This window comes from Ochotona curzoniae, unplaced genomic scaffold (genome assembly GCF_017591425.1).
Source record: "Ochotona curzoniae isolate NIBS_2020 unplaced genomic scaffold, NIBS_Ocur_1.0 patch47, whole genome shotgun sequence".
NCBI lineage: Eukaryota > Metazoa > Chordata > Mammalia > Lagomorpha > Ochotonidae > Ochotona > Ochotona curzoniae.
Genome location: NW_024467025.1, coordinates 491,257 through 507,739, shown reverse-complemented (window position 1 = coordinate 507,739; position 16,483 = coordinate 491,257). Strand labels below are relative to the sequence as shown.

Here is a 16,483-nt window from a genome sequence, read left to right as displayed (position 1 = left end):
ACTGCGCCGGGCCCTGCATTAGTTTTTATATTAAAAATATTGTGTTACAATTATTTGTCCTAACTATTGTGACTTTTTTATATCCCCTTAAATTTTGCACCTTACAGATCTTATACCCTAGTCCTGGTTCAGAGTAAGGAGTAAATCATTTAATAATTTCAAGGCGGATTAGTGGATATTAAATCAGGGAGTAAACACTGCTTTCTGATCATCACTCCTTCAATTACAATCTCTCCTCATCACCAGGGCTTGGAGAGCCATCTGAACATCCCCAGTAGTGAGGTTTTTCAGAACCGGTACTTTTCATCAGTACAAGACACAGTCTGTAGTCACATCTTTCATACCTCTGCAGTATAAAAGAGCTGACTGGAGATAAGGCAGGCACAGACCATGGTCCCAGTTCTTCCTAAAGAAGGAAACAATTCAGTTTGAGAATCAAGTTCATGGTAGCACTTGGTACAAAGATACATGCAGAAATGTCCAGTTGGCACAGGCAGGTAGTCCGCTTAGTCACCAGTTAAAAACCAGACCTCCCCTGTCTACTTTTCTATAAAATGACTCCTTGCCCAGGGAATATCCCCCTCACCCAGGACCTGGAGTGGTATCACATACTCATTTCTCTTTCCAGGCTCATGAGAAGCCAGGCAATGGGAAGCAGCATCTCCTTTCTTGTTCCACAGATGCAAGATGAAAGTAAAAACATCTCTCCCCACCCACTCCCTGCCCACACTATCTCTGAATATGGTCCACATATGTCTGTGATTCCCTCACTGTCTAAATAAACTTTACCAAAAAAAAAAAAAAAAGAAGAAAGAAAAAGAAAAATTCAAGTACTGTCTGATCTCACTCAAGTGAATCTAAAGATAGTAGATATCATAGAACTAGAACAGAATTGTGGTTAACCAAGAGGGCCACATTTACAGTTTGGTTAATGGGTACAAAACTACAGTTAATAAGTATGGTAACTATTGTCAATAATGATGTATTATACCTGTATGTCTCAAAGAGGTTAGACTTCTGAATGTTTCATCACAAATAAATGAAAAGCATTTGAGATGGTGGATGTGCTGGTTACTCTTACTTTTGATCCTCAAACACTGTATATATATGTGTGTGTGTGTCTATATATGTATCAAAAATCATGTTGTATAACAAATTTATACAGCTTTTGTCATTTAAGACTAAACTTAAATAAAAGTAATGCTACATTCTAAAAGTAAACACCATTTCATTTGGATAAATGTAAGCTGAAAATCAAAAACAGCGAAACGCAAGTAGTCAACGTGGAGACACATGTTCAGCCTTTCTTAGCTCCTTTTTCTGTTTTCTTCCCTTCCCTCTTATTTCCCCTTCCTCCTCTTTCTCTGTTTGCTCCTTTTCTCCTTCCCGTCCTTCAGTTTGGAAGCTAAGATTTTACAATACTCATAAGTGTGGGCATTTGCCCCAGTTAAAGCCTTGGACCCCCACTTCTCACACCAAGTCTTGGCTCCATTCCTGACGCACACCCTACAAGGCAGCAGGTGGAACTTGGTGTTTGGTCCTGCTGGGAAACCTGGATGTCCCAGCTCTCTGCTCTGGCCTGGCCGGGCCCCAAACCACTGCACGTGTTTATCTGTGGATATAAGATTAGTCTGTCTCCATGTTCTCCTGCCCCTCAAACAAGTAAACAAATAATTACAACTGCTTAAAAATGAGGTAAGATGAGGCTGCTGTTTTTTTGTTTTGTTTTGTTTTACTTCCATGTATTTTTTTAATTTCTTTAGGGAAAAAAAAGTTGCTTTACCTTTGCCACCTTTACAGTGAATCACTACAACGTTTTCCTTGTCTTCATCCAGCCAGTCGGTGACTTCTTTAGAAAACTCCACCATGTCACTGATTTTTAAATGTAAGATTTTTAGTTGAATTAAAGTGTTTCCAGAAGGTTCAAGCCCAGTGTGCTTAGCCCTCTTCTGCCAGAAGGTGTAACATAAAACTTACCTCAGTGAAGGGACATTATGATCATCAATCATAATTCTATGTACTCTGTTATGAAAATGCTTGGGGTTATAGCCTTTTTCACCTAAAATAAATAGCACAGATGTTATACCTTTCTACCTAGTAGTATAATATAAAATTATAAGTTAAAAATTTCTCAGAAATTCCTGATCCACTTTCAAAGGCAGCTTTTTGAATGTTGCTTCAAAACAAACAAAGGTCTCAAAAAACACAAGAATTTTAGTGATTTATCCATTTCAGGTCATCTAAGTCCAATCTATTTTTCGTTTACTAGAATTTAACTTAAATCTTCGCAGACTATTTGTTATATTCTTGTAGGGTAGTTAAAGAAGCAATGGAGCAAAGGAAACGTAACCAAAATGTTTTCTGTCTGAAAATGTCCAAAGTAGAAAACAAAAATTAGGAGTGACCAGAGTGATAACCTGGGGACATAATTGGTTCAGTTCTTTCTACCTTTTAGTTTTCTCTTTAAAATTTTAATTCACTGTATAATCACAGGCTTAGTTCACAACTAACCATAATATTCAAAAAGTAAAACGTAGGAAGAACACAGATCGCAGGAGGATAAACAAGGGCTGACATTGACAAGCCTTCCCCACCCCAGTCTAGAATCCTGCTCTCGTCACAACTCATTCCTCTAGTGAGTTAGAGAATACAATTATTTTTTTAAAATCTCTGTCCTCAATGCAATATTTCAAGGAAAAGGAGGAATCTTTTCCTAACCCTGATACCTCTGGGGAAGACCTTCTACACAATGGGTCCCCTTCCACTTTCACTTCTTCGGTTTGAACCAGCCTTGCAGATTTTTGAACTCACTCTCTAATTGCTACAGATGCTTAGAATTAAGTGACATGTAAAACCAAAGTTGTCTCCTTCCATGCAGAATCATTTTCTATAATAGAGTAGGAAAACATCAAGTCATGTACATACTGCATAGGTTGTAAACTCGGTAGTGGTCTAGATGTTTGGTGTCCAGGAACCTCACAACTTCCTACAAGAAAAAGACACGTGTGTTACATATCCAATATAGTCTAGGAGCTAGGAGGAGGGACACACTGAGTATTACTTTTTATTTGACTTTCACTCACGCTTCGTAGAGGACGTTAACAGACTATGAAGAAAGTAGATGCACTGCAGGTCATGTCTAACCCGTGAGTGGTTTTCAGATAGTTCACAAAGTGAGCTTGGCTACTCATATCAGCTTCTAGTCTAAATATGCATCATTTAATACCACCAGAGAAGGCAATTTGCCGGTTAGCTAATCTGACATAAATTTGTTCAAATAATTAATTCATAGTTAACCTATAGTTACGTAAATCTAATCCTGGGTAGATGTTTTTTAGATGATAATCTATTATTGTCTATCTAAGTATTACATAAATAAATACATATAAAATATGCAGTATTAGTGTATGTGAACATGAAAACAGACAATTTCTATCAAATTTTAGATAAGAGGTAGCAACATGGAGAAATTTTGGTTCATTTTTAAAAAATGCATGTACATATATGTGTGTATAAATAAATAAATTAAAAAATAAATAGTGGATTTACTTAAAATATAGTGAATACTGACATTCTTATGCAAAAAATGTTTTCAGAACATTTATTCACTTCAAATACAGACACACATTTGTGTCACTGTGCCATAGCAAAAATAACCATCATAAAATTCAAAACATGATAAATATGACTCTCAGGGAAATGTTTACTGGCTGAATGCTTATGAAAAGAAGCACGATACAACAATAACAGCATCTGTCACACTGATCACCACTGCCTGAGTCCTCTGTCTGCATCGCACGGGGACTTCAACAATGGATCAGATCTCTTACATCAAAATATAAATCCAGATAAACTGAGAAATCAGATGTGAAAGCTCACAAACATCTCTCCAAGAAATTTCAGTGAGTATTAATTCATCGCATAAGGGAGAACTAGTATTGACTCATGGACAATAAGTAGGTTTAGGTTTTACTTCACAAAAATTTGAATTTTTTGTTTCAAAAAATGTCACCACTGAGGAAAATATTTTTCAGTAAAACTAAGGATTATGGCGAGTCTAATAAATCAATAACTCATTAATACTTTTCTTCCCCCCATAGATAAATGGATCAAGTACATACTAACCAACAAGAGAAAAAAAAAATCTAACACCCTCAAAAAGCATATAATAAAGATGTCAAAACAAGAAAGAGGGGCTGGCGACATGGCATAGTGGTCTAGGCTTCCACTTGAGGCACTGGCATCCCATATGGGCACCAGTTCTTGTTCTGGGTACTCCACTTCCTATGCAGTCCTGCTTGCAGCCTGGGAAAGCAGCAGAGAATGGTTCTTGGGCCTTGAGCCCTTGCTCCCACAAAACAGACTTGGGGAAAGCTCCTGGCTTCTGGCTTCAGATTGGCTCAGCTCTGGCCTTTATTTAGGAAGTGAATTGGTAGGTGGAAGATCTCTGTCTCTCTTCCTCACCATAACTCTTTCAAATAAAAATAAATTTTTAAAAATCATGAAATGTGTTTTAACCCATGAAATTAGACTTTCTAGTTCTGAAGAGAAAATCCAAATATTGGCAAATTTGGCTTGAAAATAAAGCCTTTGATTTATCGCTGATATAATTCCTTGGATTTGACAACATATATTAGGAACCTTAAAACACTCATACTCTTTCCCCTAGGGAACTTCTCTATCCAGAAAAAAAGCCTTATGCACTAAAATGTTTGTTGCTGCATTATTGACAATAAAAACCAACAAATATTGAACAGTAGAGTTTCATAGAATTAATCCTTCACTCTTTCAACACATACATTTTTCCCAGTGGTCAATTTATGTCTACCTTTCATACCTTTCAGTATTCATTGTTTTTCTAAGAAAATTGGTATACCTGGATGGTTAAGTTTCAGGGACTTTAATGAATCTTCATGTTTCCACAACATAAAACATTTATAGAAAAGCTCAGCTATGTCAATAATCTGATTCTTCTGGTCATAATCTGCCACTAGATGGATATTCAGTTGGAGCAGGATGAAAAAGGAGCAGATGACTAAGATCTTTAGGAATACAGGTACCGTTTATCTGAACTTCCTCATTAGCCTTGCCTTTGCATGGGCTTACGAAACTGTCAGTCCCTGAAACTCTTCCTCACGATTGAAAAATGCTGCCTACTCTTTGAAAGTCGGCTTGTGACCTCCTCTACTTTTGCATCTTTTAAAATCTGTCTGGTTCTTCTCTCTGCCATTGTTTGATTTAGAGGCAAGAGTGCTCTCTCCTTGGGTAGGAGTGGCTGTAGTGTTGACACTTGATACTTTCATCCTATTATCTATTTCTCCACTAACCGAATCCCACATCTATACAGTTTTTGCTGCTTCCCGGCAGCACTTGACATCCCTCTGCTAGCAAGTCTACCACCTACAGGATTTTGCTGTCTGTTGTGCATGTTCAGCGCTGTTCCAAACATGACCTGCAGTTTCATGGTGGTGTGAGGATAAAGGAGAAACACAGAGCTGATTAGCATCCTTTCAGGAGTCAAGGGCACCAGGTCTGAATTTTCTATCCTTCGCTCTACTTTGACTTTGAGTAGTTTTTGATGGTTCTTATCTCCAAAGAACTGGCAAAATTCCTTGGCTTTTCCCCTGCTTTTCTAAACATTATAAATTAGCACATACTAAGTTTTTAAGCTTTCTGTAGTATGCAAATACCAATGGTATGAAAGAACACTATACTAGAAGGATTCGTGCATTACTTTAGTAATGTCCCAGAGTGACTAAAGATTTAGGAGTGCACAGAAATCGTTATAATTTGCATGACAGTTTGACATGAACTAAATATTTCTGAGCATGCTTCTTTTACGTGTCATTTCAGACAAGCACAAAGTACAATGATTGAACTCAATATTTTCAAATTTACATGTTCAAAGTCATGTAAGCTATAATTTCCTTGTGGAAATTTCTGACTACCAAACTTACACCTGCATCCCCAGCTATATTTTTTGATATTATTATGTAAAAAATTGTGTAAAGTAGGTTTTGTAGAATTTAAATATTCAGTCTCATCATGAAGTGGCCTGTAATTTCTCTGCACAAATTTCTTGTTTTTTTTTTTTCATTATGGTCTTTGATAAAGCAACAGCTGTCAATCACATTTAAAAAAAATGACAACAATACTGAGTGAATCTCACAGAATTTACTTTTGAGGTTAACAAGTCAATCACAAAAGGTACTGGATGCTTCCGCTTATGTGAAATTTAGTAAAGAGAGAAAATTCTGGTGACAGAAGTCAAAACAGAAATTACCTCCCATTTTTTTGTGATATTAACCAGAAAGGGGTTAGAAAAGTTCAATACCTTGTGAGAGGTATTGAGTCCATGTATGCTTATATATAGTTTCAGCATGATATACGCTTAGTAATAGCACAATGTATAGTACTATCATACTTCAGCAAAACTGCAATGTTTGTATATATAGATTTCAGAGTCATATGTTGCATAATGCCATTTCAGCTAACGGCAGACTGCACACATGTCTAGTGAAGTCACAGATGTCTTGTTTGTGTAAGTACACTTTGGTACTTGCACAAAGACATGCTATCACCTCACAGTACATACCCTCACCTTTAAGCAATGAATAACGATATTTTTATAAAAGAATGCATACATGCAAATAGGTAAGTACATGTTTATTGAGTATACCAAGTATTGTAAACTGCACTCAGGTACACATACGTGGAAGTTTGTTAATGACTTTCAGCTGGAATTTCATTGTAAACAGCACTGTATGTTTGAAATGAATTTAGTCATCTACAGAGTATGGTGAAATCTGCCTTCAGTGTGGTTTATGATCCTAACTTAAGAACACACATGTTAGTTATGGCATTCCCATTGATGCTTCTCCTTCATGAGAGACTACAAAAATGGTCGCAGCTCTTCGCAGTTCATCCCATGGAGAGAGAGTATGTTGAATCTTAACTGGCTTTGCAATTTACTTTTCCCAGTAGAATGTGGTAACCCCAAACAAGCCTGGCTTTGCATTCTTTTCCTGATTCTCCAGGTACCCTTGCTGCCACTGCCCCCATGTGAGCAAGCCTTCACTAGCTTGCTGGAGAATGAGACCCATTTGGAACTCTCAGATCAAGCCATTTTAGACCAGTCAGTCTTCAGATGACAAAGTAGTTACCAACAAATGTGTGAATGAGCTCAGGTGAGGTAGTGAGTGTTTTTCCTGATCATCAGAACAACTCGGGCTCAAATCAAATTCATAAACAATAATAGCATGAGCTGTATAAAGGAATGCTGTTATAAACCAAGGTTTGGGGTGATTTGTAACACATAGAAGTGAAGTGATATCGTTATTTGAAAGAGTAAGATTTTACAAGAATCTAACATTCCTGGGTCATTAGTAAGTTATGATGACTCCATCAATGTTCACTGAGAAATTAATATTTGTTAGATAAACTTACCTTAATTGGATTCCTATAGAATGATTGTCTTCCAGAAGATGGAAATGACATGGCAATAATACGCTCTGAAAATAAAAATAATTCTTATTATGAACATGATTACAAATATGAACATTTATTTATGTTAGACTCCTTTTCCATAGAAAGAACTTTTGAGGCATGGGCATTGTAGTGTCATAGGTTAAGTCACTCCTCATGATGCTGACATACCATCTGGGTACAGTTCAAGTCCCAGCTGCTTCATTTTCAATCCATCTCCCTGTTAATGAGCCTGGCAAAGCAGTGGAAGACAGTGCAAGCACTTGAGGCCTTGCCACTTCTGTGGCAAACCTAGATAAAGCTCTGACTCCTGATCTCAGCCTGGCCCAAGCCTAGCCATTATGGCCATTTGGGATAGTGAGCCAGCAATCATCAGAAGTTCTCTCTGCCTCTTCCTATATCTCTACCTTTCAAACACAATAAATCTTTGAAAAAAATTTCAAGTATAAAGTCGACACAGAAAGCTAACACACACTTAGGTTAATCAAGATAATATAATAAATTATCCAATGAACTGATGGTGTTATACCCAAGATTCAGTTGTTTCCAGTCAAGTGCAAAAGTGTTGACCACTCAGTCTGGAGTGTCCCCTGTATTTGGAATTTCTTTTTTTCCCCAAAGATTTATTTATCTTTATTGGAAAGTCATGTTTACAGAAAAATGAGAAACAGACAGAATTATTTTCCATCTGCTGGCTCACTCCCCAAGTGGCTGGAGCTGAGCTGATCCAAAGCCAGGAGCCGGGAGCCTCTTCCAAGTCTCCCACACAGATACTGGGTGCCAAGGCTTTAGGTCATCCTCTACTGCTTTCCCAGGCCACAAGCAGGGAGCTAAGGGAAATGGAGCAACCAGGACACGAACACACTGGTCCCATTTGGCATTTATTTTTCAAACATCACAGGAAAAGATAGCTCTGGGTTCCAGCGATGTTGAGAAGTTTCAGGGTTTCAGTACTTCTGACAGAAAACGTATGACCTACCAAGCAGTGATCTCGATCTTTGGGGGAGAGAAGAGGTTTTTCTGGAATCCATAAAACCCATGGTAACTATCAGAACTCAATAAATTCTAAAGAAACCTAAATGACACCAGCATTTGACTTCCTGTGTGACAATCAGGTACTCCTAATTTGATATAAAGCAGAGATTGTCCAGTTCCAGGGCTAAACTACAAATGAGTCAGACCATCCCACTGAAATCTGAGAAGAACATGGCTTAAAAATGGCAAAAGCAATCTAAAAATTGAACTATATAGCTTCACATACCAGTTACATAAGTGAGATCCAGGTCAAATCCATCTTTCTGGTATCGTCTTTTGTTTCCTGAAACCTGAGAGTTAAAACAATCATTAATTTATTTGTAAATCACAAACCAACATAAAAATAAAGAATGATATAAAGCTACGTATAGCCCTTGCCGTTATGTCCCCAAGCAGATATTCTGCCCACTCACCAGTCTTCTGGTCAGCGTTTCAAGTTGTCTTTTTTGATGAGCCAGATGGAAAACTCTTATCAAAATGATAAGCCGTAGAGGACGGAAGAGGACTGCGAGTCTAACAACAAATTTAAGAATTAAAAGATTTTTCGTTGCAGAAACATGATTTCGTTAGCCTGGACTAAGTCTAGAGCAATAGTTCTTAACTGAGGGCTACCATGTCATTTACTGCCAGTCACCCACCAAGGGAATGTCTGGCACTGTCCAGACACATTTTGGGTTGTCATAGCTGTTGGTTTGAGGGGTAACAGATCTAGTGGATAGGGGCCAGGACTGCTGCCAAATACCGTGCAATGACTAAGACTTCCCCCATACCAATTGTCTGACTTAAAATATCAATAATGTTAAAATCGAGAAATTCTGTTAGAAAAATAATAGTAAGATAAGCTCTTGGTGAACTTAACATTTACAGTTTAAAATTCTTTCCCTAAAAAAATATGGTATTATTAAACAATGTTATTCCCATTAGTAACATAGGATCACTACTGCTGCTAATGAGTGTCAGGCAAGCAGACTGACACACTTTCCAAGTGTCTGATATTCTGTACCAACAATTCTCTAACTTGAGCAAACATAAATGAGTTATCAGCAAAAGCTTGTTAAAAAATGGATTGTTGGGTCTTAGGGATACAGAGTCAGTAAATCCAAGATGGGACCCAAGGTGTTTTTCTTCTAGTACTTCTAGTGACACTGAAGTTGTTTGTGGGAGAAGTATATTGACTCGTTATTTTCAAGCAACTCCAAAGCACCCAGCACATTTAACTGGGTTTGAACTGAAGCTTGGGAAGCAGAGGTATAGAAAAAAGTCAGATAACGAGTAATGAGTAAGCCTTGTGAGGTTAATCCCAGTCTGTATTTGCTCCTTTTCTTCATTGCTCAAGTAAAAAGATGGGAAAATGCTAGTATCCCAAACACCACAGCTCTAGTTTTGCCTTAGCTGTCTTCATTTCCACCCAGTATACTGAAAAACTACCCATTCCTTAATATTCACCTAACATCTTGGTTTTCTGTTTTAGAGACTCACGACTAAAGTCATTCAAATTTTGGCCCATGCCAACATCAAAGGTTCAAAATATGTAAACATCTCAACATTCCATTTTCAAGGAGCTTATTTGGCACTGAATCAGAATATTCAAAGTTAAAAATACTATAAGAAATGAATGCCACAGAAAATACAAACAAACGAACAAACAAAACAAGAGTAAGTCATAGGTTTCATACCTTGGTAAATTCTTAAGAAACTTAACATTGAAAAAGAAGTAAGTGGCATCAATCATCAGAGTTATCACAATAATGGCGGCATCCAACGTGTTAAGAAAATCAGAAAAATACTGATGGCTCCTGTAATATAATAAAAGGCTTGTCCCTCACAAGAGAAGATAGGTTATTTTTTTGAGTATGAGTTATTTGACTCACCCTCACAAACAATTCTATTTTAAAAAATTAAAATGTGTTTTGTATACTAAATTAAGGTAAAAATAAAACATTAATAGAAATTAATGAAACTCATGAGATTACATTTATTATTGGATTCCTATATATAGCAAAAGCATTACTATGACAATATTGGTATATTGAGGCTAATATTAATGATATAATTGAGATGAATATTAATTAAAATCAATCTATTGAGGATAGTGAGAGATTTAGCAGAAACATTGAATATCAGGCAGGAATTGACAGGGAAGAAAAGCAGGCTGTTAGGCTGCACTACTGAGCAGTAGAATGGTGAATGTGTTCCGGCATTAGAGCACCTTGAACCGTGAGGGGTCTAACAGAGATGCTTGTAAGAAGGGGATTCTATTATTTAACCATGCAAGTGCATGGTCAGGCTTTGAACTCACGCTGGAGTACTAAGGGGCTAGTTTGCCTCCACCATAACTTCCTCCTCAATAGTGGCTCCTACAGACATGGGCACTGGTTCTGCAAAACTTCTTTTGGATTTGGAAGCCCCTTTTAGGCTCTGAGAAGCCCAACTTTGACAACTGTTCTTAATTTAACGGCATGAGGATGGGAAGTTAACAGGAAAGGAGACAGACTGCCTTCTGAGATCCTCTGAATGAAATGAGGCTGGAGAACTGAGTCTTTGACTCCATTATTGGTCATGTCCAAGGCTTGGCTCATGACACACAGCTTCTCAGAAAGCTAGCTAGCAGCAAAAAGCAATGGTGGCTTCATTATCAAGGGTCTCTGATAACATGAGACATATTGCATGTCTTCTCATCTCACTCAAATTTTAATTTTAATTGAAATAAAACAGGGTTAATTCCTATCTCATATCTAGTACTCAGTATACTATTAATTAACATTTATGACTCAATGCTTTTACTAAAGATTTATTCATTTACTTGAAAGGCGGTGAGAGGAACAGGGACACTTTCATCTGCTGGTTCACTCACCTAATGACTTCAACAGCCAGGGCTGGATCAGGCCAAAACTAGGGGCCAACAGCCAGGAAAACACCATGTTTTCCACATGGGTGTTGGAGACTTGGAGGCCCAAATGCTTGGGCCATATTCCACTGCTTTCCCAGAAGTATAGGCAGGGAGCTGGATCAAAAATGGAGCAGCCAAGACTCGAATATGTGATGCTCCAATATGTGATGCCTGCATTGTAAGGTGGCAACCTAGCTCATCGAGTCACAATGCTGGCACTGATTCAACTTTCTGGTTTTTTGGATTTATTTGAAAGGCAGTTACAGAAAGAGAGAAACAGGACGAGGGAGAAATCTTCCATCTGTTGGTTCACTTCCCAAATGGCCACAAGGGCAGGGGCTGTGTGAGGCTGAAGGTGGGAGCATGAACGCAGGGGCCCACACAGTTGGGCCATCATTTTACTGTTTCCCCACGCATGCTAACAGGGAGCTGGATTCCATATGGGATGCTAGCACTGTAACACCTGAACCTGTTACACCACCGCTGGTCCCTATGATTCAACTCTTAGTAAAAGTATCAGTAATTATAGTTCATATACACTTCCTCTTATTTCTTTTAAGTATTTTAAGTTATTTTAATTGTACATATTTATGTTGTACATTGTAATAAGTTGATACATGTTTTTAACTTGTGGGTATCAAATAAGGATAGTTAGCATTTCTCTTTAAACATAATTTCAAAATCTTTAACACTTAGTAATTGTATATACTTAATGTGATACGTCCATAAATGTATATAATATGTACTAATTAGATTGAGATATTAATGTTTCCTGTCTTTATCATTACTTTACATTTGAAGTCTTCAAACCCCTCTCTCCTAATTAAATTCTGGTTTTTTTAAAGATTTATTTATTTATTTTTATTGCAAAGCCAGATATACAGAGAGGAGAGACAGAGAGGATCATCTTCATCCAATGACTCACTCCCCAAGTGACTGCAATGATTGGAGCTGAGCCGATCCAAAGCCAGGAGCCAGGAACTTCCTCCATGTCTCCCACACGGGTGTAAAGTCCCAAGGCTTTGGGCCATCCTCAACTGCTTTCCTAGGCCAAAAGCAGGGAGCTGGATGGGAAGTGGGGCTGCTGGGATTAGAATCAGTGCCCATATGGGATCCCGGTGCGTTCAAGGTGAGGACTTTATAGCCACCAGGCTACCGTGCCAGGCCCTCCTAATTAATTCTTAAAATGCATAATAGGTTATTGTCATCCCACATATTGTAGAACATTAGAACTTATTCCTTCCATCTAACTTTATTTTTGGTACCCTTACCCAACCTTCCTCTTCTTTCTTCCCTTCCCAGCTCCAGTAATCAATTCTCTGTTTAGGTTGACCTTAAGATATTTTTTAGGTTTTACATATAAAAGAGAACATGTAATATTTGTCTCACTTCACTTACCACAATTTCCTCCAGTCTAATCCATTTTACTTAAAATGATTGAATATCATTCTTTCTTATAGTTTAATGGTAATCCATTGTTTGTATATGCCACACTGTCATTCATTCACATGTTGATGGACATGTAGGTTGACTTCATGTCTTGGCTATTGTTAATAGTGTATTAATAGACATGAGAATACAGGTGTTTTTATGATATGCTGAATTACTTTGTATTCATGCCCTGAAGTGTGACAACTTGATTGTAGAATATGTGACATCTATTATTTTAAAATTTGTATTAGCAGGAAGCTGGATGGGATTGTGGAGCTGGGACTTGAACACGGTCATTCAGATGTGGGATGAAGGTGTCTTGAGTAGGGGCTTATCCATCGGACCAAACACCTGCCCCATGGTATATCTGTATTTTTATTTTTTTGAGGAGTCTCCATTCTGCTGTACTACTTTCATTACTGTCAACAGAATAAGAGTTGCCTTTTTCCTGCATCCATACCATCATTTATAATTTTTTATCTTTTTGATAATAGTCTTTCTACCTGGGATAAGACAGAATCTCATTGGTTTTATGCATTAGAGTGATAGCCAGTGACACTGAGATTTTTTCTTAAGTCCGTTCACCATTTGAATTAATTCTTTTGAGCAATGTCTATGCATATCATTTGCATATATAAAACCTGGATTTTTTTTTTCAAGACCATCTTTGTGGTATAATGGGTTAAGCCACTGCCTACCCTAGCAGCATCCCCTATGGGTACTGTGAGACCCAGCTGCTACATTTTCAGTCCAGCTCCCTGCTAACATGCATGGAAAAGCATCAGAAGATGGTCTACATCCTTCAACCCCTGCACTCATGTGGGAGAACTGGATGAAACTCTGCTCCTGACTTCAGCCTGGCTAAGCCTTGGCTTTTGTAGCCATTTGGAGAGTGAATCAGGATATGGAAGATCCAGCTCTCCACACCCCAACTTTCTCTCTCTCTCACTATGCCTTTTACACAAATAGCAAAAATAGTTACATAAATCTGAATTTTCTCTTTACTTCTTTAAGTTATATATATAATAAGCAAATGATATACATACACATCTATGAAGATGATCATAGTTTTATCCCTCATTATTTTATCTTTCATTATTTTGGCAAAATATATAATGTTAATTAATTGACATATGTTGCATCATCCTTGCATCTCTGGGATCAAACCCACTTGTTCATAGTGTGTGATTATTTTGATGTGCTGCTGAAATCAATTTGTTGGTATTTTTGTTAAGAATTTTTGCACCTATATTCAACAGATGATTCTCCTATGTTAATGTACCTGTAGACAAACCAGCTTCCTGTGCCCTATTTAAACTCTCTCCAAGCTTTCTCTGTTGAAAGAAGCTTCTAGCATGCAGTTTTTGGAGACTAGACTGCCATTGCAACAGTAATACCATTAACACCCAATCAATGAAAAACTGGAATGTGAACTGCTATTTTTTCTGTGGACTGTGCTTCTAGGATAATTATTTTGATAAATCGAGACAAATTTGTTTGGACTGATCTACTAATTATTTTGGGATACTTCTTATAACAGTTTAAAATTACTTTGTGCACTTCAAAAAATGAAGAGCTCAAACTTACCCTTCTACGTATACTCTCAGTAGAACATCACATAAAAAAAATAATGCAATAGCCAAAGAAATTGCACGACATCCCAAACCAATTTTGACATCAGTGATAATTAGATCCAAAACGATGAGAAACATGTCCACAAAGACCAACAAAATCCCGAAAATCCTATAATAAACAAAAAGTAAGCAATGGTGATGAAGGTAGAGATTTTTGCTGCATAGATTGGCTATATTTAGTTCAGTAATCAGATATCAATATGTCATTTTTAGGATTAAACCATCAAGTAGAAGGAATAACAGTGTTGCCTCAAAAATCCAAAAGAGAAAAAAAAATCATTCTGTTTTTAGTAATACAAGTAGTTGCTGGTGAATAAAGTCCTCACCAGCCTGTTTTAAAGTATGTTATCTTGCCCTTTCAAAGAAAGCCTAACAACCTGGTTCCTCAAGCTAGAACAGGAAAACAGAATTATATTTCTCTGTGAATTTTTCTTAAAATTTGAGAATATCTTAAGCAATTTTTGCAAATTTTTCATTCAGTTTAAACCTTATTAATCTACAGAACATTTGAAAATTTGGTAATTAAAACCAAATGAAGTCATACCTAACATTAAGTACTTAAAAGATAACTTTGACCAGTATGATATTTTTATCAGTGAGATTTTCAATACATGATTACATATCTGAGTGTTTCTGACATGAAAAGCAATTCATTTCTATCGATATTTTCATTGCTAGTCTAAAGTGCCTTCTGAACCTTACTTTTATAAACTGTAATATATTCCAAGTCAAATGAGAATAACATATTAACAGTAGAAACTGACCAGGCAGCTGCATCTGCTGACACACACAAGAGTTAAGTCTGAGGATTTCCCAGGTAAGGTTTCTTGGGGGACTTCCCTACTAGACTGCTGGCTCAAGACCTGGCCTTAGGGAAAATCACAAGAATATGTGGTCTAACCTTGGAGAACATGTATTAGGACTGGGCCTCCTCAGTTGCTGACACTCATTCAATAGAGAATACACCCAGATACACAAGGAAGGTAAGACAGCCAGCTCATCTAAGCCAACAGAGGACATTGAGTACCTCATCAAAAGATGGAAAGCAGAACAGGTTAAACAACTCTCCTGGCCAAGCTTTGCAGCAAATGTCTAGGTCTGTGGATACACTGAAGTAGACCTGGTCAGCCAACAGACCTTAGAAAGATTTTTTTCAACCCTGGTGCAACAAAGTTGACAATGTCTCAGAATGATCAAGTAACACCCTCAGAACATTCTGCCCCATACCAGGTAACCCTGGTAGTTTGACAGCAAGGAGCGGGTCTCTCCCCTTATTTTTCCCCTCCCTTCCTCTCCACTCCTCCCCCCATGGACACAGGAGAAGAAACAAGCTGAAACATTTATCCATTTATCTCACCCATCTTCCTCCACGCCTTGACCCCCCCCCCACCCTAATCAAAGACCCACCTGGCTATGTATGCCTTTCAACCATATAATCAATATTAAAAATAAATTTAAGATACAGTAGACATATCTTTCTGGCTTGTTTTCATATCACTACCCATTGAAATAATGCTATTAAATGTCATATTACATTTGTGTTTGAAAATCTCACATACCTAAATGCAAAGGTTGACACAACCATCCGAGTAATGTTTTTTATGTTGCTGCTAAAAAAAAAAGGATATACAAAGTGAATCATAATTTCCGTTAACAGATATTATAAATTCAATTAAGAAAGGTCCTTAACATATAATTTTAAAAGAAAAATTTTCACAAATTGTAAAACAAAATGCTTTTTGCTTATAACTCAAATTTTCAGATTTCTACAATGTAAAATTTTTATTTGTCAACAAACCACTAAACTTTGGATATTTAGTAACATTTTCTTTGTGTGTAAAGTTCTGGCTCCCATTAAATGGTAATTAAACTTGGGGACATAGTTTATGCTGATAGGGTGTATTTCTGTACCAGCTCTCCCACTAATGGGCAATGGGATCCTGGGCAAGTCATCACTTTTGGACTCAGGTTCCACAGTAATAAAATAAGAGATATCAGGGATGTGTAT

General features: G+C 37.3%; 1 protein-coding gene across 1 annotated transcript in view; it reads right to left on the bottom strand.

Moving 5' to 3' along the window:
• The window catches only part of LOC121168049 (phosphatidylinositol 3,4,5-trisphosphate 3-phosphatase TPTE2-like), a 30,300-nt gene extending 14,240 nt beyond the window's left edge, over nt 1-16,060 (bottom strand). The window contains exons 1-10 of the mRNA XM_040997820.1: nt 16,035-16,060; nt 14,429-14,584; nt 10,197-10,316; nt 8,934-9,033; nt 8,747-8,810; nt 7,447-7,511; nt 2,926-2,986; nt 1,978-2,059; nt 1,784-1,872; nt 345-406 (exon numbers count right to left, since the gene is read on the bottom strand). Coding sequence (XP_040853754.1) covers nt 345-406; nt 1,784-1,872; nt 1,978-2,059; nt 2,926-2,986; nt 7,447-7,511; nt 8,747-8,810; nt 8,934-9,033; nt 10,197-10,316; nt 14,429-14,584; nt 16,035-16,060 — 825 coding nt within the window. The remainder of the gene's footprint in view (nt 1-344; nt 407-1,783; nt 1,873-1,977; nt 2,060-2,925; nt 2,987-7,446; nt 7,512-8,746; nt 8,811-8,933; nt 9,034-10,196; nt 10,317-14,428; nt 14,585-16,034) is intronic.
• Between the last annotated feature and the right edge of the window lie 423 nt (nt 16,061-16,483).